Below are 25767 nucleotides of genomic sequence, written 5' to 3' on the forward strand. Positions count from 1 at the left end.
ACAAATGTCTTTAATTCTTACTTTATAGATGATTTGGCACATTCTTTTCTTATAGCATAAAATAAATAAAAGCATGTATGATAATATATGTAATTTTATATTCTACTAATATGATTGCAAGCAAATTTTTAAAGCCAAGATTTTTATTATTTGGCTGAGATTTCAAAGCCAAGATTTTTATTATTTTATTATTAGTTTGTTTTATATTTTTTTAAAGTCAGGTGTGTGGAAAGTCAATATAGTGAAAAACAACTTGTTTAAAAAGGTTTGGGATTAATCATGGAATGGCTTTATATACACACCAGAGACTGTATTTGACAATACCACATGCCATGTAGCGCTCATATAACTATAATGCACTATTATTTTCTGTGAATAACTATGAAGAAAAATAAACCTTCTCAATGAAGACGACATAAAGCAATAAGTTCTCTCAAACAAAGTTTTTAGTTCCAGTACTTACATTTTTTATATGTCTCCTGTTTTCTTTGCTGACCTTTAAAGCTGCTGTCATTGAAGACTGGCTTACAGAACTGATTACTAGTTCCCAGCTTGATTTCCTGAGGAACTGCACCCTAGAGTTTCAAACATCAAACCTTAACCAGGAAAATACACATCTATCATTTACATAAATATTCCAGTCCTTTATTATTACCTCTTCCCAGAGCTATGCACACGTTCCGTAACAATACTTTGATCACAAAACTTATTTGCATTACTAACTAGGAAGTTTTCTAACACAACCCAATGTACAGAATTAAGAATCTTCATGTTTTGAATCCTGGGATCTGTTTAAAGCTTATATACTAACCTTCTCATGCATGTTTTGCTGAGTGTGGTAAGACTTCCCAGAAACCTGCAATGATTGCCATATAGTGCAGAATTCATCATCTTGCTTACTTTGTGCCTGACAAAATAAGAAACAATAATTTCCCAACAAGCTCAGCACCTATAAACTCTACTTTTGAACAGCTAATCATACACAAAGACATTCCAAAAATGCTAAGGTCCAAATTTAACAGTGCTCAGACAATAGAACTTTTCAGACTGACATTAGAAGAACTTGCAGGTGTTCAGTTTACAAAATGGGCTATGATGTATGTTTTCTTTTTCTTTTTTTTTTTTTCCAAAGAATCACTCTTCACTTGTAATGAGCTTAGTTTTTGAGATTTTGTTTGTTCACTTACAATTTTCAGAAGTTATTAACATAGAAAAGATTACCAACTATAATTGAACTCAGATGATAATTCAAAATGGTTTCAAAAGCATGCTCATATACTGCCAATATTCTTAAATTTTATAATTACTGACTTAGTTTGTAAGGTCTTATCAGGCACAATTGCTTCATAACATTACAAGTATGTTACTACAGAACTGACAACTAGCTATGTAAACAACAGTTCTTTAGAAAATCTAGAATGTCAATGAGATAACACAGGATTTTACACTCAGTTCCATAACTAGGACAAGTTCTGCCCCAGTCTGCATCTGGACTAAAACAGCATGGTTTTCTTAAATAAGATATCTGTAAATCATGAAAAAAGGATACCCGCTGTAAATAGTGGGCCAAAATACTAAATGAATCAGGACACTCACTTTGTTTTTCTGATTGCCACTCAGAAATGATCCTTTGTGGGGTGAGTTGGAAGTGCCCTGATTTTCAGCCCTGAGATTGTAATGCTGTCTTCCATTCAGTTGCTAAATCAGTGAGAGAAAAAGCAAACATACACAAGCCTAAATTTTCTTTTGTACAGTACTCTTTCTTCTATAGATTTAGAAAATACAACAATCCTTTTCCACCACGTATAGCAATGTAAAGTTACTCATTACTTTTTTTTTTTAAACAAGTCACTGGTTAGAAGCTGAAAACTAATTAACCTGAGGAGAACTCCAATTCACCTGTCATTTTTCCTACTATACTCTATTTCCAAGTAAATCAAAACTAGTAAGAAAATCATGCCTTGTCTTTCTGAGCACAGATACAAGCATAGCCTACAGGAAACATCACTTGGAACAGAGCATTAAGGAAATAATTTCATCTCTGTTAACCCATCTATTTGTTGACACCACTGCAGTGTCACTGCTATGAATATTTGCCTTTGGGAAATCTTACTGGAGCTACTCAAATAAAGCAAAATAACTGCATGTAAAGAACTTTTAGTCCATTTCATTATTGGATTAAATAGTTTATCCAATGTAAAAGTTATCCTACTTCTAATAAAATAATAAAACCAAAATTTTGAAAGTACCATTAAGGATAACAACCACGCTTGTAATTCAGCTTCTACAGAAAAACATTTCTGTACAGATGAAAATTAAGTCTTACTTGCGTAGGAACAAAAAGGGAGCGAGGAGAATGGTTGAGGCCTCCCAGATGCACTTTTTGTGAGCATACAGATGACAGATCAGATGCATATGAGTTGTAGTTATTTGCGGCTGGCTGAGGTTTAACTATGGCTGTCAGTTTTTGATTTCCCATTTCTGACCGACTACCATGAGACAGGTTAATTAAGGCACTTGATGGCAGACGATAACCTCTGGCAGGTGAGCACCTTAAGAAAAACAAATTTAACAGTTGCTTCATGTAGTTTAATTGGTGACATTTCAATACATCTGATTTAATAATACTGTTGCCTCTTCCATGCCAAAAGACAATGATTCAAGTTTGAACAGCAGAGGTTGAAAACCATACCCAATACTGAAATCTAGTACCATTACACACAACATTAATCCCATTGTGTTCCTGTTTGGCCTCTAGCTTTCAAAACTGCAAAACAACAATAATTATTCCTACTGGTTGAGTTTATAACGCACCTTTCAGTGCTGAACTCAAATTTTGAAGATGAAAGTAAATTGTTATAGCATAATTCTGGAGTAAATATTTCTGTTAAAAAAACAGAAAATAATATTTTCTTTTCTAAGGTGAAAACTGAAGACACTGGAAGAATTATAAATTGAAGTTAAGCATCATTTAGTCAGTTTTGTATCTTCCTTCATGATTCTAAATACTGAAGAGAACCTGTGTTACAGGACATGCCCTTGAAATGAATAGGATTGTGTTATGCTTGCTAAACAGAGGAAATCAGATTCTCCTCTTACCCCTGTCTCTAAAAAAAGGTGACCTATCTAAAAACAACAGTACAATAAAGCCTACTGGATAAAACTACTGCCCTTAGAAGCTCACCTGTTTACTAAAATACAAACGAGTTATCACACACTAAACTAAACAAATTAACCACGCCTCCATCTCCTGAGGAACAATCAAGGTTTTTAACATCGGTTAGTTAAATGCGTAAGTACCATTTACTAGTAGTCCAGAATTCCTCTTTCAGAGGAGCAGGTGATTACCATGTCTGTTTGCTTTTTTTTGAAATCTGTATGTTAAAGACATACTGATAACAACCTGTTTTACGTGCATTTTAGAAAGACATTTCAATCTACTGCTGTAGTCTGTTGGCTCATATTTGCCTTCTAAAAGGTAGTAGCTTCAAACTATGCAAAAAAGCCTAAAAAGCATTTCCAAAACATATCTCATAAATATTATCCCTACTCAAAGAAAAAAAGAAGCACAAAAGAAAAAAAACAACTGATGAATACCACCAAGAAACAAAGCTTTAAAAAAAAAGGCATCTAAAAACACTCAACCAAACCATAGGCCAACAATTTCATGTCATTTATACCAAAAGCATGAAATAACTATGAAAACCCCAGCACAAACCTTATAGTTAGGCCTCCCAGGAATTCTTCATCAAACAAAACTTCGAAGAGAACATCTGTTTCTCTACTAGCTATAGAAAATGAAGTAAAATGTCATCCTATGTGTGACAGTAGCTGTTTTAATCTAAAATACATAATTATCTGTATTGGTTATGCAATAAACAATGAAAAGAAACTTACTAGCTATAGAAGAAATAATTATTCCTTGATTTAGGAACTTTATTAACAGCAATTCAGAAATGCTTCCCAAAGTCATGTATAGCTGTCCTTTTAAGTATGCTCTGATCAGAAATACACCATGCATAACCACCTATCAAAATGCATAAACAATACTGCCCTTTACAGCAGTATGTCACTGTTGTCAGAAACTGCCAGAAAAAAGATGACAGCTGTCTTTACATTCAGGCAATCAGAAACTGACAGCTTCAACATTACTTTCACTGATTATTTCTTGTGTAATGAGAGATTAATACCATGGGAACAATTTCTATTACTAGATCTCAAACTTTTACATCTGGCATGTTTAGGTAAATCCTTTTGTTTACCTGAAATAGACTTACGGACAGTCTTCTTGCCAAGGAAGACATAAATGCATGCCATTTAAGAGAATTGGAATATCATAGAAAAAAATCCAAAATGAAAATAAAGAGACAAATCGTATTTCATAGAACTTTACATTGAATGTTCCCCCCCCCTACTTTTCTTTACTATGTCCATATCTTCTCTTAACTCCATTTAGTTCCTTTTGCAGCCTGTGTTCTTTCACATTGATCTCTGCCTCCTTCATGTTAGGGAGGGACAAAGGGTAAGTTATTTTGTATTCAAAGTACAGCTGGCTAATGCATGAAATTGAAACAGAATACCTGTAGATTTATTTCACAGCAGTAAATATATCACTAGTATCTTCAAGTTGCATATGCTTTACAGGTGAGAAATATTTTTGTTCACAACCATTACACAAAAGAACTTTTTCTGAAGCCTGGTTTCACATCACTAGCATAGCTATAATAGAGCTGTAATGTCACAATTATGAAGAAAATATTACCTCCTTTAATTCCTATAATGGTACCTCGAAGACCAACAGGAACAGAAAAATTCTCTCTCACATTGACAACACGATCAAACAGCTTATACTCCGCATCTCTATCTGGAACAACCCCATTCTGTTGTTCTAAAGGCTGACAAGAATCAAAAGACTACATTAACATTTGTGAAAAAAAGAGGATTACAATCAAAATACATTTAAATTGTATCTGAAACACACTATAAAACAATCTTTCTGAAAAAAAAAGATGAACATAGAATCCTTTCTCCCCAGACACACAAATCAAACAAGTCTTTTTTTCTTGCGACTCTCACTCACAGCTTCTGCCTGAGAAACAGCAGCGTTGTGCATGATCCAACACAAAGGGGATCGGTTCAGACAAACTAAAACCATCAAGTGTAACCTGCCTGTATCAGTAACATGGGTGGGTATCTGAGAAATATCAGGCAGATGAGCAGCTGGTCATATGTCAAGAACTGAACAAAAAGGAAAACAGGGAAGAGGAGACAAATGAAAAGTACATTCCATTTTGCCTTCATTATACAGCCAAAGAGAACTGCAGGAGCATGAAAGTCAGAATGTAGAGAAGAACTGAACATCAATATAATGCACAAATGAATTTGTAATTAGCAGATATTCTCTCCCTTTAGAGAGACTACCACTTTCAAATTGATTTTCTAGAAGGCACCAGGAAACATTTTTTCCCATATTAATATTGACCTAAAATTCTGCTTTCTCAAAGCTGAAAACGTGTAAAATAGATGATCTGGGCAATGTAAATTAAAAAACCAATAACAACAAAAACAACGAAATCCCACAACTTTTCATGTCACTTACTCTGTATAGCAAATGGGGTTTCACAGTTACTCGCACCTTCTTGTTGCTCTTTCTTTGCTAAAGGATAGAAACAAAGTCATTAAAAACTAGTGTAGGAACCAGCACTAAATTTCAGGTACAACAAATCACTTGAAAATATAATGTAGAATTATTTTGTTTCTTTTACACGATGAGAACCCCTTATACTTCACGAAACCTGACTAAAAAGTTGACTAAATCCAGTTTTTAAAACATGACTGATTTCTTACTGAAAGAGTATTGTCCAACTAATTCCAAAATTCAGACTGACTTTATCACTGTCCTTGCAAGTAATTTCAAGGAAATTAGCCCATCATTTCATACGGCTTTGCCTTCAACTTTGGCTTTAGTAACTCCTCTCTTGGTCCCTTCTTTGATCTGTGGCCTGGTGAAAATAACTTTCTAATTTTCCTCATTAAACAAATTTTCACAAAAGAGAAACTGCAAGGGAAGAAGAGCTACGATTGCACTTGGAAACAGCACTACAGAAGTTCAGAACATATACTGATGACGGTTCCTTTCTGAAATCACCAAAAAAAGTTCAGCGTGTAGACTAATGTTGCTGAATCACCTCAAAAACAGTGAGTCAACTAAAAAAGTTCAATAATGAGATGAATCAATAACTGAATTCCTGTGACAATTTACATTGCAAATTCATATCTTATATTCCTTTTCTTTGGAATGACAACTAATCTTCCATTGTCTTATTCTAAAATTTAGGAACCTCGAAAATAACGAGCAACTACTTTTTGGTTCCCCATTGCCCACAGTGACATCAAGGACATGTACGTACCTTGCATTTCTCTATTTCTTCTTCAATTTTCTCAACAATGGCTGCATCCAAAATTTGCAAGTCACATGATGAGCGAGATAAAGCAGAGACAGGATGTGCCTTTAACCAGGCAACAATTTCTTGAACTTTCTCAGCTCTACATAAAAGAGGACACGAATTACAACTATATAAACTAAACATTTTTACCAGGTTCCCAGTCAAGTATTACGACACAGGCATAATGCTTGTATACATTCATAAATTAACGATCTAAGAGTGCTCTATGACTTTACAGAAGGGGTCAAAAAAATTATCTGAATTATGCTGTACTGTTTCAAAAACTATAACCTCAAATTTTGCCTCAGCCAAAAAAAATAAACATGAAAAACAGAAATTATTTAAAAATATTCAGTAAGTTATGTTTTCATCCAACCGTGTTCAGCTGTGATCTAAGGTTCTGAGACCAACTATTTCTCACAGTACAGTAAAAAGGAACTTCAGAGCATGCCTCTACTGTAAATTGGAGCACAAACCTGAAATTCTTATAATACAAGAGTCCCATGATGACATATGCACCTGATACAGGCTTACCAACTTAGACCCATGAACAGGGTATACTACGCAACAGCAGTTTCTTTTAATGTTACTATACTGTATCTAGAACCAAGGTTGCTTCCTGTCTCCCGTGAAACTGATTGAATGTACACTAAAATGTGCAAATTACTTAGAATTCTGTAGGTGTTATTTTTCAAAATCAAAGTGATCTTAAACACTTAAAATAATTACAACTTTTTCTCCAAAAATGATCTTTAGGTGGCTGTCAATATTTCATAATAAAGCATACTGAGGGTTACTTTAAACGCAAGCATTACGAAGTAGCCACTGAAAATTTGATTTCTCATTTATTGGACTTGACATAGGAGTCTAACAGACTTGGACTCCACAACTGAAATGTACAGCATTCTGATAATTTTTTTAACTGATCAGTGAACAATCGTACTGCTCAAGGAACAGCATGTTTTCAGGTACTTAGCAGCCATCATGAATTTCAGTGCTGTCATCCTTATTGCTTATTCTAGAAGAAAAAAGGAGAGAGCTTACCCATTCTCATCCTCGCCAGGCCAAATGTCATCTTCATAGAATATATCTTCCTGGCTATTCTTGGCTATATAATTAAACAACTCAGGAACCCTACAGAGCGAATAAAAGGAAGAGAGATTTTGTTCCATATCATGTAATACACAAAAAAATACATCGATGGGCATCACAATTTCTGGAGCCCATGCGGATTTTTTCTTCCACTTAAACTAATGTCTTACTGTTTACTTTTCAAATGTAAGCTGCTGACAAAATTATTCCAAAATATGCTTCACTTTGGAAGGAAAGACTAGTAGCAGAATATTGGAAGAAGAGAAATTTTATCAAGCTATCTCCAAAAGCAAGCTCATCATTTCTTAAAAGACTCAAATCTAGAGGACAAAATAATGACTGCGATAACCTTGGATAGTTTAGACGAACTTCACATCCAATATCTACCTTTCTAAATACTCAGCAAGTAGTTGTTCTACTGCAGAAGAATACATCCATTCACTTCCAACTTTCTTAGTATAGCCAGGAACTTCTTCGTTTTTCTTATTGAACTTCAGGTTCAGCCCCACATTTGCTTTGTGATCTCCATGAGGACTGGAAATAAGAAAAAGTTCATTAACTTGCAATAATGCACACGTGCACACACAACACATATATAAACCACATAAACATTAATCCTCAGTCTTAAACCACAGAAAAGTTAGGTTCATTGTATTGTTTACTTGTTAGCATTGCAACAGCTGTGAATGTTACAGGACAGCTGCTGTGGTATGCTAGCTGGCCACATGCATCCCCATTCCTTATTGCAGAAGGAATATTTAACCTCTCTTCACTGAGATCTCAATCTAGTTGCCATTTACCATGATGTAGAATGATGTTTTTAAACATACATACACATTAGATCTCAAGCATATGCTCAAGTATCACATTTAGTGAGCTGCCCCAGGAAACCACAATTCAGAGAACTACAGTGTTTTCTTCCCTTATGGATTTTAAGCAGTTTTAATCTTAATTAACACAATTGCTAAATGCAATCAAGTACAATTATTATTACTAGCAGTAATGATAAGTACAGTGAAATTAGATCCCAAGTCCGCTTCTTATTCTCAGTGTGGGAAAAGGAACATGTGCAGGTTTTTTTAGCCTACATAGAATGATTTGCACCAAATCAAAACTCACTTTTCCAGCTGGTTGGTAAGGTTTTGAATACAGTGTTGTTGGTGGCTTTTAACAAGGTGTTTGTTAAAATGGACTTACTCTGAGGGGTCTTTTAAAGAGTTCTATCTAAATAAATGCTCAAACTGAAAAACTGAAAACTGCTCAACTGGAAAAAGTATTTTAGTTTAATGATCTAGTTAGAAATGATTTCATGTTTAATATAAAACATAAATAAATAATCACCATTTCCTTCAGTTTTGTCTGAAGCAAAAAATACATCATCGTGAAAATACCTAGAATCAAGAACTCAGATATACAGCTATAATAGAAAGCTATAACAGAAAGCCAGGTGCCTGATTTCATGTACTGAGATTATCACCTCCTCTTTTAAAGAACATTCCTTAATAACAAAGACACAGAAGCTCTACGTAATTAACGCAGATTTCTATTTTATATGGCCCAGAAGAGATCTATTCAGAACACGTTTTTCTCATGCACTGAGATGAATTTGAAATTATCTATATTGCAGGGGCTTCCCCACATTCTGGGATTCTTGTTTTCCTGTGCGATGACCCAATAAGGGTCATGTACAAGCTCTGTACATGAACTTACTTTTTCTTTGATCCTCTTCCAATAAAGATACTCCCTGTAAATCTGGAGACTAGATATCCACTTACTCCAAGACGGCTGGCCAAAATATATGCAGGATTGTATTTCACAGAGTATTTCTTTAAAACAAACAAACAAAAGATTGGCAATTCCTGAAGGATAAGGATTTACATACCAAGGGCAAATGAATAACATGGAAGCATCTTTTAAAAATATTAACCAATGCAAAATATGTTTAACATGGTATTTAAGCTTTTACTACAAAACCAGAAGTACTTACATGCTGATTCTGTATTAAAGGATCAAGCTGGGGTTCACAAGGAATATTGAAAACTACACGAATTCTACCTTCTGGGATCACATCACGTGAATCTTGAACCTTTGAGAGAAATGCAACCCATTAAAACTAAAAACAGCAGTCTTTGGATAATAGATCCTCAAGTGTATTTTATCAACAATTTTGCTGCAGTATGCAAAGAGATGCTTTAGGATCATCTTTCCTTGGCCAACACTGCTTTGTCACAAAGGCAATCAAACAGCATTAAGTCAAAGAAATCCTGACAGAAAGCGGTCCCAATTGGGACCTCTATGTATTAAAATTTACCCCAAATAATCAATAAAAATAATCCTCCATTCAAGCTATGCTACCTTATACTTGTCATGCCAGCAACAGAGACAGGAAAAGCAGAAGAACCTCTACTTTGACTAAACCACCAGGGAATGTTCTATTTCAAACTTCAGCTAGCAAAACAACCAGTACTGCCACACAACGTCTTAGATTATTTTCAGCTTGAAAGTAAAGAAACCCAGGAGGGAAAAATGGAACTAACTTCTCCCATGCAGCCATAGTAAGGAGATCCCAGCATAAAGGCTGTGCTCCCAGGAGGAAACAAGTCATCCAAAGTTTTGATGTTTGAAAAACGAGAGTCAAAGGCTTTGATATCCTATATAAAAAAGACAAAATTGATTACATTAAATTTGTCATTCAGTTCCAGTAGAATCATTTAAAAGTTCATATAAATAGATGCTTATTCTAAAACACTTATGAAGTATTCTTTTCAAATATAAAATAATTCATTGAGGGCAAAGAAGTTACTGCTATATTACAAATGCTTGTACACGATCAACTGTGCTACCTTGTAAAGCACCACTACAGTACTTCATTCAAAATATCATCAGTTATAAGATGATAAAAAAACATGTTTTCCTACAGATCTCTACTTTGCAATAGGGCCCCAGATTTTGTGACAAAATACTTGCTTAAGCACGTTATATTTTTATATACTAAATGACATAAATTTAAGATGCTTATTTTTGTTCATTCTTTTATTTAAAAGGTGCATACGTTCTTCCCCCCACTCAATGGAGTAAGGAACTAAGTGCAAGAAGATACTGAAACTGTGTATTTACCTTGACAACAGTTTGGTAAACAAAAGGAAGAACTTGTTTTGACCACTGCTTCTCCAAATATACTTCACCATTTTGGTTTAGTTGATATCTATTGCCAGTGAGTAACTGAGCATACACAACTATTGATGTTTCATGAATAATTATTCCTTTTCTTCTCTGGTAACTGAGCACAAAATAGAATATTTAGTTTGATTACAATAAATAGAACTTTGCCAAGGTAGTGGAATTATTTTTTTAAATAAAAAGTTACTCAAAAAAGTTACTTTTAACAAAGGAATTTTAATGTTTTGTTTCCTGTTTTATAAATAAACACCCAGAACAGCTTCCTCAATTGCTTACCCATCATTGCGCAGCCATCGCTGTGCAACTAAATTTGTTAATTTACACCCATTTTACCATTACAGTAGGTAAAAGGAAGGGTAAGGAGTAATTGGGGGCAGTTAACTCAAATGACGGACAACGAAATGGCAAGCTACAGTAACTCAGGTGTATTCTGTTGGTCACCCACACTCTAGGAATGTGAGCTGTATTCAGATTTAACAATATTAAGCTATTGAAGTTGTACCTTGATACTATATGACTCCATTCTATATACTTCCTACAACTGTGGATTAGATTACTAAAACCAGAAGCATCTGATATTCATTTATTGAAAATTCTTTTTTAATGGCATCTGATTTTAAACACCTAATGACTAACTCCACACACTATGAAATTTCAATATATGCTTTGTTACTTTTTATTTTTTAATTTTGTTTTTCATTCCAGTGAACTCATTAACCTTTATTATCACAAATGCAGCAGCTCTTCTCTGCTACTTAGGACTATGATAAGGCAACAAAACAAAGCTAAGCAATAACATGCAATGTTACGCTTTCATCTTCAAAGTTACTTACTGCTCTGAAAGACCTTGCACTTCTTTTAACCACATGCTTTGTTCGTTATCTCCAACATATGCCACTTTAGTTGGGGGCACTGCATTTCCCATGTAGAGCTTCTGTGTTCCGTGTGGTTCTTCCAAGTAGAACCTTGAGAATATTATAACAGATACGAATTTAACTAAATGAGACAAATCTAGACATAACCAACCATGAGTAAAACTTAAAATAGTTAGAAATTATTTTTTAAGGACATGGAAAACTTGTATTTTTATCTACCCACCCACAACAGTTCACACAGTGTAATTTTAGATGAAATACCAGTGCATGTACTGAAAGGAAGATTGCATAGAAATGTTCTCTTCTACATTATTCCATTTGGATTTCTATATGAGCTTTTTTCCCCCAAAGTTAAGAATGAGCTCTCCTAAACTTCTAAATCTAGAGTGAAATATTGAAGGACTAGACTTCTACACTGATAACCAAAGCTCAGAATGATGCTAAACAGATTCTTCCATCAAGCAGCCTTGGATACATCTGGACTAAATTGCTGTTAATAAACATTACAACAAAACCAAAACTTTTTTATACAGCCTAATGAACTTGTTCAGAAAGAAATGATAAAGAAGGCAATTAATTACCTATGAAACATCACTTACTTGGTTTCTCCATCTGACACAGCAACAACTCTGGCTTCTTCAAGGTGTGGCCAGTTAACAAAAACAGGCTTTCCAAGTATCAAACTGGCAACATTTTCCACTGTCTGAAAAAATCAGAAGTTACTATTATTACTCTTTTTTAACAAACTCAAATTATTTTAAGAAAAAAAAAATCAAATTGTTTTTCAATAAAAATCACTAGTTAAAGAACTTTTTTTTCTTGCAGAAGAGATTAATTTTAGCTTACTAATTTTATTTTGATACATACTACATATAATCAGATTAGAAATGATGAAGAGAACCACATTTTATATTTTAGCAAGAGTATCACATTCCAAGTGTGTCTGCTTACAACTAGTATATGTTAGTTATAAGACTGGGGTCGACTTCCATTTCTAGTAAATGCTTCCTTTTTTTGGGTGTGTGTGTATGGTAGATCATTTAGAACAATTTGCATCTCTGGGACATAATAATCGAACTGAAAATTTGAGATTAGTACAATATTTTGTACTACATATTTTATGTCTGTATCTCATGGAAGTAACAACACTTATGTCCAGGACTTTCCTAGCATTTGTAGTTTTAGTCTCATATTATATTCTCTTCATCCAATTAGTTTCAGCTATCTTTTAAACTACTATTTTTGCTTATTTAACTCTTTGCCACCTATCACTCTTCCTATCTCTCTAGCATCAACACTCACTTTATTGTTTTCCTTTTCTCTTTTTTTCCTTTTTTTAATTAATTTATGTAAGTCTTTGAAACTTTTTTCTTCCGTTTATTTTCCTGGATTTGTCTTTTGCTACCTGGTATTTTTGATTATCAGTTCATGTCCTGGAAAGGATTTTCAAAAAAATATTTTGCTTCTTAATGTCTCTGCATCAACTCTTTCTTCTAATTCCTCTATCAATCAATTTCATTTAAGTGGAAGGTGTAACTACTATGTTGATGTAAAGATACTGGTAAGAAGTGCCTGTATACTCCACAACACAACACAAGAAGCAGTGATGTGAAGGCCCTTCTTCCTTACCATTATACCATTTCCAACTATTAGTTCATCGTGAGAGAGTCTCACCAAGTCCTTAACTAACAGTATCTGACAACCACCATAGGGAAATGCCAGAAACACTACTGAGATGCCAGACATATAATAGTCTGAAGTTAGGACAAATTCCAATCTTTCAGCAGTTTCCCAAAATTCTAGACTGTTCCCTACACAAAGTTAGCATTTTAATGCTAATGAATGTTTTTTTTTTTTTTAAACTCTTGACTCCAACAGTCAACAAAAGCTTTCGGTGTGAACTAATACAGCTGATGTTTCCAGTGAAATGGAACAGCTGTTTTCAAAAACATACACTAAGAATACTACTACAAAGGGGCTAAACTTTGGGCTGGCAGCTAAGAACTCGAGAGCTCCTACTCCAGCAATTCATCCTATGGCCTTGAACATTCACCTGTATTTCACCTTCCCTTCTATTCACTGAATTTCAGAAACTTATATGTAAAGCTCATTTTGAGATCAAAGCATTACTAGTTAAAGTTCAGAAAAAATACTCTGAAGACATTCTTTTAAATTAACTACTCAGTTCAATATATTCAACCACTCTTTAATGCTTACTAGATTTTGGAAGTTTTTAAATCTGTTTTGGAATTACCCTAAATGTTTTTCTCTTCTAGTACACTATTGAGAAGATATGAATAACTAGCATTTCAAATTTGACTATTTATCAAATTCAGTCTCTTCATGACACAGTTTTTTGGTTGACTGTTGGTTGCTTTTTTTGGGGGGGGGGGGTGGGGGGGTGAGGGGTAGTTTTGTTGTTCATTGGTTGTTTTTAAAGGAGCTGAATACTTACTTGATCTTTTGAGTTTTCATCAGTTATGATTTCTAACATCATGTTTTCTCCATGGCTGCTTTGCTGAAACACCTGCACGCCACTTTTTCTAAGATAAAACTGGGTAAGAACAAAATAGTACATAAAACTTCCTTGAAATGTTACGTAGTAATTTATGAAACAGAATTTAAAATGTCAGAAGACTGAAATCATTTACCTTATGTTTAATGTGCTTTAAAGTAGGAAATCCACAAAAATATAATGCACTCTTGTTGATTTTAGTTATTTGATTGTGGGTAATTTCTACATGCCAAGCATCCAATGGTATTGTTTTATACCTAAAAAACAAGTTGCACAACATTTGCTCATACAGAGTGGCTTTTAAGTATAGAATCTTTCATTACTCACTCAAACCTTAGGAACACTAATTAACAAATCATTTGACTACCCTGTAAGGTGGCAATTAATTTAAACCACTGGAAATCTATACAAGAGAACCACGAAGCCCGTGTTATTACTGCAAAGATACTACATTAAGAAAAGACAAAGCTTAACTTTAAGCCATAATACGTTGCAACCTTGCTATTTTAATTCACTGTCATTGTCAAATTCCAAACTAGCAATGGTTACATGTGGTAATAACATACATCTTTACAACTGTCCATTCTCAACCAAATAAAATCCCACAACAGGCATTCCTCTACTAATGTGTCTCAAGTTTGACTACAATAAAGGTTATATTTCCATTTAATCTTGAAATCTCAGCCTGCGTTAATTAAAGCTAGCTACTTGAACTGAGAGGAAAATTAACAAAACACTTGTGTTCAATACTCCACATTGAATCTAAATACTTACCATGGTTTACAAATGGTCTGGAATTATTGGGTTGATAGATCACCACTATCAGTTATTTGCACCCATTTTTCATCCTTTGTGTCATACAAAGTTTAAGAATTCTCTAGAGTGTTCTTGCTGACTTAGCATTGGTTCATCTGCTTTGCAAAGCAACTCTTGACGACACAGGACAACGACTCTTACCATGCTGACCAGAACAAATAGTATCTAATGCAACAGTTTATATTGTCCAGGGTAAGTATCTGCATATACAAGCTTTGGCTAAAACACACACAGAAGTATTCTAACGACTTGTAGTCTACACTAAAATAGTTATTCCAGAATTACCTGGTGTGACACCTTTCAATTGCAGGAAACCTCTCTGGCCAAGGAGACGTGTACCGGAACTCTGCATCTTTGTCATACCAGTACATTAAGCAGGCACTGTGAGTATTTCTGCGTTTCTCCTCTTCTTTTAGGCACTTATTACATGATTCCATGGCTTGCAGCAGTCGTTTCTAAATTTAAAGAGAAATTAGCATATGTGAAACTGGCAACAGAAATGAGCACAGGACAGTCTGCACTAGAAAGGTGGATACCTGCGCTTTTCTGGTTAATATATTCACTAAGAGCAGCCTTCCCTTCCTTATATCCCAGGTGCAGGATAAAACTAGGACATTTAGAGTGTAATAGCTTTGGAGAATAAAGATTACCTTTTTTGGAAACATACTTTAAGAATGTTAGCCACATTTTACCTTTTGGATTTAGCATTCAAAGAAATACTAGAAGGATTTTAGAAGATATACTTTTTTTTCCCCTCCAAAATAACTATTGGAAAAGGTTCGAACAATTATAAGTTTTTCAAGAAAAAACTGTTGTCTTTTGTGAAGAGACTAACTCCCATCAACTTTTCACTGTGAACTATGAAAACAATTGAAAGACACGCATCACTACCTGAATATGTATCTATTCTGTATTTTAATTTTCATTCACTCTTTGATGTACTTAAATTTAGTCTGATAAGAATATGACTATAGGACTTGTTATGACAACAACACAAATACATTATATTGTTATCCTACAGGCAACAGGATAGTATTATTGTATTGCTGTCCTTTAACATTCTACTGCTCAATTTGTACTTAGTCTTCTGCCCATTACTGGTGCTCAGGTGAAGAGATTTTCTGTAAATGAGCTGTTTTATTTTTTTGTGTATTTTTGTTACTTTTATTTTACTTACAGAAACACTGCATTTTTGTATATACTTAGGAATAGACATTTTTCTCAAGACATTATGTATCTGACTACCTGATCAAAAAACAAAAATAAGCTAAAAATCCCACATTCCTTATTTAAGACATCTACTACTTGAAGCTAACTTTGCTTGTGGTAACTTGATTTAACCTGATCTCCAGGCAGCAAATAATGTTTTCCCAAGGTCTTATCAGGCATTAATTTAAACTTCCACCTAACTGCACTTCTCCTAAACTTCTTAATTAATCTATAGATAGACTTGTTACAAAGCTCTCAGCAGACATTAAAAGAATTTACAGCAGACATTAAAAGAATTTACCTCATCAATAAAAGGGATTAATACCACAGCTTCCCATTCTTGCTGTTTTCCATTCAGGTCAGTTTTAAAGTCTGGTGGATAATATTCTATAATAGGAGAGTCTTGACTAATCATCAAATGCTATGAAAATACAATAGGAGAATCAAACAATATAAGAGACAATTTAGCACTATTTCTAGGAAGAGAGAGATGAAATCTGGTACTAAAACCAGCTCAAGGCTGTACATGAGTTAAAGAATTATCATTTAACTGCCCTGGTCAAACTACTTAGCAAGTTCAACATTTTGTTTTATTTACTAACTTGAAAACATATATGAGTAGTAAGTAGTAAAAGTATGTAACTTAAGATTCAGAGGTAGAATATAACTAAGAGTATACTTAAAATATAAAGAAAAAGAGTTACTTCAAAATAAAACAGACAAAACCAGTAAATGATAGAAAAATGTGACTTAATTCTAAACCCTACCTGGTAACATTTAGGTAATAGATCTTTGCTAGCTGCTGGAAGTACAGCAAGAAGCTGTTCAAATGGCATGAAAGGTTTTCCCAGTTCAAATTTGATTTTGAGTTCACTGATGTTGCGAATATCTGACAGATAAGGTGCATAATGATATGGGTAATACCTGCAGGAAAAAAAATATCTTGAATTAATTACACTACAGCAGCATTCACAATGAGAAATAAACAGAACTGTATTACATGTTTCCAGCAAATAAGGTGAAAACCGTTCCATCCTTAAACAGTTTCATATTTGACAATTTTTCTTACCAGCTCCATGACTGAACTCCATGGTAATAATAATGCAAAATCCATTGTATTGCCTGGACATAACATTCAGCTTGATCAGCCAGGAAGTCACTTAAAATAAAAAGATAAAAGGTAATTCTTAGCTTTACTAGTATATAAAAACTACTCGGCACCTTGTACATAGGAATGAAGATCGAGCACTTCAGAAAACTGTGTGCTTACTAGGTTCTCTGATTCATTTACTACTAAGGGATTATTTTTTCCTCTCTAGTCCTCTAATACTTCTAACAGAAAACTTGACTTGTAGCTCTTCTAGCATTAGCCAGAAGCATCACCACTACAGGACCATGCCATGTGCTCTCTGCTTTCAACATGGATGTACGTTCTGTTTTATATTACATATATGCAAAGACCTGTCTTTTGTATTAAAAAAAAAAAAGAAAAAAGAAACAAACACTTACTCAGAAACTACTTCTACACCCATTTTAGTCATGTAGTAAGTTCTCTTGTATTGCCTAAACTCTGTTTCAAACAGATCATCATCTTCTGGTTCATCTTCCAACACAGCTGAAAGAAGCCATGAAAAAATGTGGATTAAGATTCCATAAGCTCTCTACCACAATAAGATTTCAAGACATTCAGTTTTGATTTAATGCTTGAACTCTATTCCTCAATTCACAGTTATGTATGCTTGTTCCTTCCTTGCACAGAAAGCAACACAGAACAGTCAAACAAAATTTTCAGCTGGATATTTTTTTTCTTTAGAAGCTTGGCAACACATTTTGTAGCCCAATTATATAAGAACTGAACAAAAATATACATTTTTGTAAAAAAATACATTTGAAAGTAATTTCAGAATTCCTCCCCCCCCCCCCGATTTAAATTTATAGATTTTTGACAAGAAATTTCAAAGCAGGACCCAAAGGCATTTCTTTTGAATAAATGGAATGAGTTTAAAAACACAATTAACACAAGAACAAAAAAAATCCAGAGCTGTACAAAAAACAACGAACACCACTAATACAACAAATCAGTTTATTTTTCCTGATCTGTGTAACAAATTACCTAGGCATATGGTTACCAAAAACATAATGTTACTGAAGGCTTGCTCATTCATATTTCATCATGGAAATACTGGTCAGGTATGAAGCATTTCAAAAGCTTTAGCCCTGCTCTCTCACCACAAGCCAGTTATATGCACTTCCATTTCCCAATAGCTGACTATACAACTCTTTCATTTAAAGAAATTTCTGGAATGAAATTCTTACAGATTTTCCAAATTTATACTCAAATTAACATTTTGTTGTTGTTGTTATATGCAAATGAAAAAATAATTTGCACTTACTTCTAGTGGTCACAACTTCATTTTTTTCTAATGCAGCCAAACACAGAGAATTTTCCTGAGCCTATTAAATTAATATTTGAGATTAGGTAAAAATACAAGCTAATACGCACATACCTCATCCATAACCACATAATTTGCAACTCAAAAGGCTAAAATAAATATGAATAAATATTGTTATTATTAGGTATAGAAACACTGTGTTTTCTTCCCTTGTAATTGCCTGGGGAAAAGGATTTTATCCATACACATCAAACAAAGACACAGTCTCAGACAATATCTCAATCATCTTTAGACAAAAATATTTGAATGCCTGTTTGTGTTCCAAAATGCAAGTATTTCCAAAACTCTCTAATAAAATATTTTACCTACATCATGTATTCTGCTATGGCACAACTATGCAATCAAATTTTCAGCAACCTTAAAACAGTTCAAATTACTTTTGAGGGAAATAAGAACAGAAGGAATTGTGTTTGAGAAACTCAAAAAAAAACGAGCACAGATTCTTTTCTGTCTACAGCACTCTGAAAGGCTTCAATAAGTGGAGTCATTAAGTTGGCCCTCTTCCCTTGTACCGGAGATATCGTTGCCATTCAAAGGATCAGTCAAGATGACTAGCTAACACTATACAGCTGCTCCAAACTTCTGTGGCAAATAAGAAAACAACCACAAATAAAGCATTCCTTCTTAAAGGAATAGTTAAAATCTTGCTCTTACAAATCACAAACTGCACTAAAGAATGGGATAATGATATACCGTGACAGGTATAATTTGAAGAAATTTCCTGCTGCTACTGCTACACTCTGCTGAAGGTATATATTGAAAGATAGCCAAAAAAGCTCAAAAGAGAAGTTTATTCCATTTGACGTATGTACAATTTAAATTGCCATGGCTAGCAAACTACTGATTTACAAAAAATATCATTTTTATTTCCAAAGTAGTTTATGTAGAACACTAACCTTCTGTTTCTTTTGTTTATTGTTTCTGGCTTCTTCTGCTGCAATACCAGCTGCCTCGTTGAGGTATTTATTGCCTACTTTACTTTCAAACCATTTTAGGTCTACAAAGACTTCACTAAAGTGTTCACGATCAAACTGCAAAGAAAGATTCAAGTTTAGAAATATCAGAGGGATGAAAAATGTAGAGTAAGGTAGCAATAGATTACAAAAAAAGATTTAGATAACTGCCAAACTTCATAATCAGCCCTACAAGTAGTAGAGGTATATATGGTCTGGATAATATCGTCTTGTACAACAAACCCAACACTTTTATCGTTCTGAGAAACTGAAGACGGGGCTGAAGCAGGAACAGCAGATGAACTTCCTCGTTTAAAACCCTTCAAAAAGTTTTGACATCTCCATTTCTAGAGGCCCTAAACCTTTTTTATTCTCTAGGATGGATTACTGCAGTGGCACATAATAGGACGGCCTCCTGAATGTCAGTTAGTTAATGAAGAATGTGGATGCCTGCCTCAGACATACTAACACTTCATTGCTCTTTATGAGTAATGTTAATAACAAAACTTGCAAAAAATGTTGCTTTCCAAGGTCTTTGGACATGCCTTATGCCACAAAAGCCAAAAAAGTTAAAGTTCTGACCAGCAAGGAAGCAAAGAATATTGTTGCTGGCAACACACTTTGCCCAGTATTGTCATTCATTCATCAATAATTGAGAACTATAATTCTACTGGTGAACCCTCATTTGACCTGAAGTGCTAAAAGATGCTGGCTATAAAGCATAAACCCAATTATTCAAGCTTTCTCCTTTCAAGTTATGGTAAGATCAAACAACACCTAATTGGATCCCATGATAAAATAGCTCATTGCACCACTTGTAAAATACAAGTTATTAAGCAGTTCATTAAAACATCAGCATAACGCATTTTAGGGCACTAAATGGAGTTCATATGTAACAGACTGAACCGTTCTATGAAGCATAATTATGAAGGTACTTACATCTGACAATCTCGTGAGATACTTCTCGAAGCGTTTTAAATTCAGATGCCCGTTTTCATTTATGTAACCTATTGGGAAAACAGAGTATGGTTTTTCAAGTTAACAATTTGAAAATTACAACCTAAATGTTGCATAGACAATAAAATGTTCTGGTTTTTAAATTACACTCAAATCTAACTACTACTGACAGTGATGTGTTCTATGGCAAACCTACAGATTTATCATCTCTTAGAGGTCCTACAAAAAGTGGTACGAGATAACAGAGCTAAATTCAGTGATATTTTTGTTCTTCCCCATTTTTTACACTGGTTCTGTTTCATATTACTGAAAAGCCTGCAGTGAAGAGCTGTATTTTCAAAAATAAAAATACTCATGGAGACAGCTGAAGTCTAAAGAAGAAAAATAAATTGACCAGATTCAGTAAGGATTATCAACCACTACTGCACAACTAGTAGGACAGTGCATAAGTTTAACCCAACCTTTTGCTCTTACTCTGCCCTATAGCCCTCCCTTTGTTCAGACTTTAAAAATCAAAAAAAAATCCCCAGAACTCCTTACCTCCCAGTTCTGGCAAGATAGCCATGTATGTTCTATAAAGTAGCGGCAGTGCATCATGATTAATGTGTAAATGAGGTAGATGAGGAATAAAATCATTGCCTACAAGGAAACCCATTAAGATCCAATCATCTATTATCCTTTCAATATCATATTCAAATGGAATCTTATCCTAAAAAAAAAAAAAAGGAAAAAAAAAGGAGAGGAGCAACATTTTTGTTTTCATATAACCTTGCAGGATTTTTTTTTCCTCCAATAACAGCTCCATTAGAACTTACTTTTACTGGTGAAAATTCATAATCAATATATTCTCTCATCAGTGATAAGTGCAGTAAATGAAATGTGGTTTCCTCTGGTGCACATGCTCTGTAAATTATTCAAAACATTGTCAGTTATTTATAAACACAGTTACAACATGAATATTTAAGAAGCCCAAGTTTACCTAAAAATAAGTGATCTGAGGATTATAACTTTGCAGGATCAAGTATATAAACATTTGTTTACCTCTGTTTTAAGATTAAACTGTTTTGAGTCAACTGTTTTGAGTCAACATATTCCACGTTGCATTAAATATCTCTTAGGCAATTTGTTGTCCAAAGAGAAGGACAACCTAACCTTACTTTGCACCAAAACCAATGTACTTCTAAGGTATTGTAGGACTAAACTGAATACACAGAGTATGCAGATTCATGTCTAAACTGGCCGGGTTATGTACTCAGTCATTTGAAATACTTCTTTAAGAAGAGAACACACTCAATGTGAAAACATGTTCCAAATGCATTATCTATTAGTGGCTTCAACACATGGTACTACTGCACGCAGAAAAAGACAAATCTACTATTCATATATGGTTTAAAGTAGACAACATGTATTCTTGCCTTCTTTTTCTCCCTTCACTAGAACTAGTTTATATCTACTAAAGTTAGGCCAAAATTAGTTAATACATACACCAAGAAATTAAAGCTAAGAAACTTTGATGTATTTTAAATTTGTAGAGGACTATTTCACCTTGTAGATATTATAACTAGCTGGAACACCTCCAACGGCAAGCCAGCATAAACACCTGTATATTCACACACATACATACATACTGAATTTGGGCCAGAATCCTCTGAGAAACATGTGTTACACACAAACTTAAATGAACAGTATTAAGACAAACTCTGGGCTACACTTGGCTGTGCAGAATTTCAGATCCAATTCTGTTTCTTTCAAACCTAATTTTCAAATTGGTATAAAGTAACTTTGGCAAATCCAGGTTGACGATGATTTCACCTGTCTTTCTTCATGTCACTGGATTTGAAAATCCTGATAAAACAACGAATTTCTCTCAATCAATTAACTGCTGATAGATATTAGTTTGTATCCATTTTTAATATTTTCAAATTCCCAAGTGAAAATACTCTTTAAAAAAGTGACCATATTGACAGAAGGCAATTCCCCTAACTTCCAGAAGTGAACTCCTGTAATAAGCCAGATTATCTAGACATCATAAAAACGCTAAATCTAGAGCAATGCTTGAGGAAAAAAAGGGTACTAGGAGATCTTGCCTTTTTATTTTTTATTTAACTAATTCATTAAATGTTGTCACACTTATTTTATATTCTTCTATGAAAAAAATGGGAAAGGGACCTATTTCTTTAATTAGAATTAGCTCCTTTAAAACATTACAATGTTACATGCCAACACCATCAACATAACAAAGCAGACTTCATCAGTTTAATTGAAAAGGTGGCTGCAGAAGACTATGAAAGAAACATATTATTTCTGATGTTTATCGCATCGTCCTTGGTAATAAAAACATGTATGTATCATTTTTGCTAATGCATAAACCTAAACAGTTATATGACTTATTACTGTGTTATCCAAAAGCTTTATTATACCAAAAAGTGAGTATTTTTGGTCTCTCCCACCTTCGCCTTGACCCACTGAATACACGTTTAAGGTTCATCACAGAAGGAACCTACTCACAGCAATATCTACCAAAATTTTTTTTCTATTAGTTCAGAGTAGCTCCATGTCCATGCACAATTCTGGAACAGAACACTTGATCCTGACTGATGATAATGCACGAGTCAGTTCAAATGAGCAAATCCAAAATAACAGCAACCAATCAGTCACTTTAGAACAGTTTATTTTAATAATTATCCCAGCCACTTACCTCATAGATAATTGAGTTTTAAAAGAGTTTTTAATAAGAATTACGGAAAAAGCATCAGTATAGCCTGAGCTACCCCATTCAGAATATGACGCAAGAAGCACAATACACCAAAGGGCTAAGGATTTTTTAATTAGCTGCCCTGACAACATATATTTTCCCATGTGAACTAATTAAATCACAATTTAACAAATTAATTTCTCTAAATTCACATATACTCTAACAAATAAACTAAGACTCTATTAATTTACTATGCGATCAACAAAGACTGTTTTAGTTACGCAGTACCTTTTAGATTTCAAGTTATATACATTAAGAGTAAAGTTAAAAGCAGTTCACCTTTGAGATTTTTTACCACCAAATCTGACTTCTTCTCTTAAGAGCGCAAAGTGTGCCTCATGACTTGTTAATCCCAGCATAATCTATTACAAAGAGATATTAGAAAGGTCTTATTTCATTTTTTAAAACTTTTACACAAGATTTGAACAATATAAATAAATTTTGCTGCTCTGTTTCATTACAAATTCAAAACTTTGTACGAATACGAAGTTACATGCTTGCTGAATAACAGTTTGGAACACTGTGCTTACAAACCACAGACATACATACTTTGAAAACTTCTGTTGTTTATTATTTTAAAATCACATACCAAATCAGCATCTAAGCCGTAGAGACAGTGTCTTGTGTTTGGATCATGATGGGGCTTTGCTTTTTCTGATCTGATGAACTCCATAATTTTATGCTCTCCTTCCCCTGGAGTCTGCATGGAGAAAATACATAAATAAATAAATAAATAAATATTTGTTTCAATTAAATTGTTATTTTGAAGAAAAATAAGAAAATGCAATAACCTCATGGCCTGATAAGTAGACTGTTACTCCCTGCCAGGATTTGTCTGTAGAAATTTTCATATTGACGAAATATTTAAGATGTTCATGCAATCTGGCCATGAATTCAGTTCCTGAAAACAGAAACCCGAGTTAAACACAAAGCTTTTAATTAATCATTAAAAATTACATTTACATATATCAAGTATTTATAATAACAGATACAGATTCTGTAATAGAAAAAGGGTACAACTGTTTTTTTAGAGGTTTCATTTTTTTTTCCATACCTGCTTAAAAAATCCCTAGAACAAGACAGTAAATCAACCATATTAAAAGTTATTCAGACTTCCTGTAATTTCAAAAGAAAAGGCTTATAGATAGGAAAATATTATCAAAATATAGGTTTAAAAAAATTTAAACACATTTAATGTTAAATTTAAACATTAATTTAAATAATTAACAAATTATCTTACCTGGTGTAATACAGTTGGAGTCAAATCTGGCTTCAGTAGGTAGAGTTTCTCCCTTTTCTAATGCCTTTTTTATTTTGTCCTCTGCCTCTTTTGCTGATCTGAAACAAAATAGGGGTGGGAATAAGGGGTAGAGAAGGAATTACCATAACATCTTTCTGATGAAATATGTATTAGTTTTTAAAAAATATTAAAAAAAAAAAAGAGGGAGAGACACTTAACTCCTGAACAGAGCTTGAACTTGTTCTGATAGAACTACACGACTTACAAATAGCTTTTTTACCCAGTAATGATAATAATCTGTCATTACTCAGATAAAATTAATGTTTAGATTACCAAGAAGGTAACTGAATAACTCATCCCAAGGAAAGTAAATTAACATTGAAACAAAGGTAATTCTTGGGATCTAAACACCTGAAAATGCTATCCCAGAACAGCAATGAGCAAAGTAGCACGTCTGGAGTACCACAAGGGGGAGGGAGGTGTGAACTAACAACTTATTACCACTAATGGAGAAAAGTAAAATCACCCCAGTATTCTTGGTCAAGTATTCTATACACACTTCTAAAACAGAAAAAGAGAAAACAATATCTTGAAATGGTTTAATAGATTCTTCTCCCATACAATTTAAAGACTTTACTTGTTCTCTCAATTCTGCTCCCCCCCCCCTTTTTTTAATTCAGAACTCTAGAATTTCTTAATCTCTTCCTCCTCCCATCTTCTTTTTTCCTTAAAAACAAATAAACAAACAACAAAATACCCTCTCTAGCTTGAAAGTATTCTCTCTTGTCCCTTTCCTCCTCATGTGTTTGTCCCATTTCACTCTGTATCCCTGTATTTCTTTCCTCCTGTCAGTCTCCAAACAACTTTCACATGTCCCAAAACATTAAATATTAATTTGTTAACACTGTAAAATTTACTTGCAGCTGTACATTTGAGCTTGCTTGATAACAAGTATCAGCAGAAACCAGAGTTTTTTAGTTCCCAAACTTCTCCTCTACGACTGGCAAAGAACAACCCATTATAGTTACCCAAAAGGCCTCTCTAGAAATAGCATTCACAAAGAGCAAAGACTCTCATAAGTTATCAACCAACTGCAGACATCCTCATGAACGCCAGTGCAGATTTATTCCATTGAAAATTTCATATTAAAAAAAAGTCTCCATTCTCCCCCACCCAAGCTTTGCACACACAGAGGAAAATCTGAGTAACTAACACGCTTTCCTTTCTGGAATGCTGATTGTACATATTAACATTTTACAAGCAGCTACCTTCACTT

At 33.9% G+C, this 25767-nt stretch overlaps 1 protein-coding gene across 3 annotated transcripts in view; it reads right to left on the reverse strand.

Moving 5' to 3' along the window:
* Positions 1–25767, reverse strand: part of XRN1 (5'-3' exoribonuclease 1) — a 37001-nt gene that overhangs the window by 8182 nt on the left and 3052 nt on the right. For 2 of the 3 annotated variants that reach the window (XM_080605268.1, XM_080605267.1), the window contains exons 3-34: positions 24492–24589; positions 24043–24152; positions 23841–23951; positions 23531–23613; positions 21312–21399; positions 21037–21205; positions 20479–20546; positions 19483–19617; positions 18527–18587; positions 17643–17748; positions 17203–17292; positions 16901–17057; positions 16435–16554; positions 15210–15379; positions 14245–14365; positions 14049–14147; positions 12193–12296; positions 11552–11683; positions 10656–10818; positions 10076–10189; positions 9526–9624; positions 9249–9364; positions 7926–8072; positions 7491–7580; positions 6411–6546; positions 5600–5656; positions 4763–4895; positions 3719–3788; positions 2327–2552; positions 1597–1698; positions 812–907; positions 464–575 (exon numbers count right to left, since the gene is read on the reverse strand). In XM_080605268.1, the coding sequence (XP_080461394.1) occupies positions 464–575; positions 812–907; positions 1597–1698; positions 2327–2552; positions 3719–3788; positions 4763–4895; positions 5600–5656; positions 6411–6546; positions 7491–7580; positions 7926–8072; positions 9249–9364; positions 9526–9624; positions 10076–10189; positions 10656–10818; positions 11552–11683; positions 12193–12296; positions 14049–14147; positions 14245–14365; positions 15210–15379; positions 16435–16554; positions 16901–17057; positions 17203–17292; positions 17643–17748; positions 18527–18587; positions 19483–19617; positions 20479–20546; positions 21037–21205; positions 21312–21399; positions 23531–23613; positions 23841–23951; positions 24043–24152; positions 24492–24589 (3683 nt within the window). The remainder of the gene's footprint in view (positions 1–463; positions 576–811; positions 908–1596; positions 1699–2326; positions 2553–3718; positions 3789–4762; positions 4896–5599; positions 5657–6410; positions 6547–7490; positions 7581–7925; positions 8073–9248; positions 9365–9525; positions 9625–10075; positions 10190–10655; positions 10819–11551; positions 11684–12192; positions 12297–14048; positions 14148–14244; positions 14366–15209; positions 15380–16434; positions 16555–16900; positions 17058–17202; positions 17293–17642; positions 17749–18526; positions 18588–19482; positions 19618–20478; positions 20547–21036; positions 21206–21311; positions 21400–23530; positions 23614–23840; positions 23952–24042; positions 24153–24491; positions 24590–25767) is intronic. The other variant, XM_080605269.1, reaches the window with a different exon arrangement.

This window comes from Anser brachyrhynchus (assembly GCF_964034855.1).
Source record: "Anser brachyrhynchus genome assembly, chromosome: 9".
Lineage (NCBI taxonomy): Eukaryota > Metazoa > Chordata > Aves > Anseriformes > Anatidae > Anser > Anser brachyrhynchus.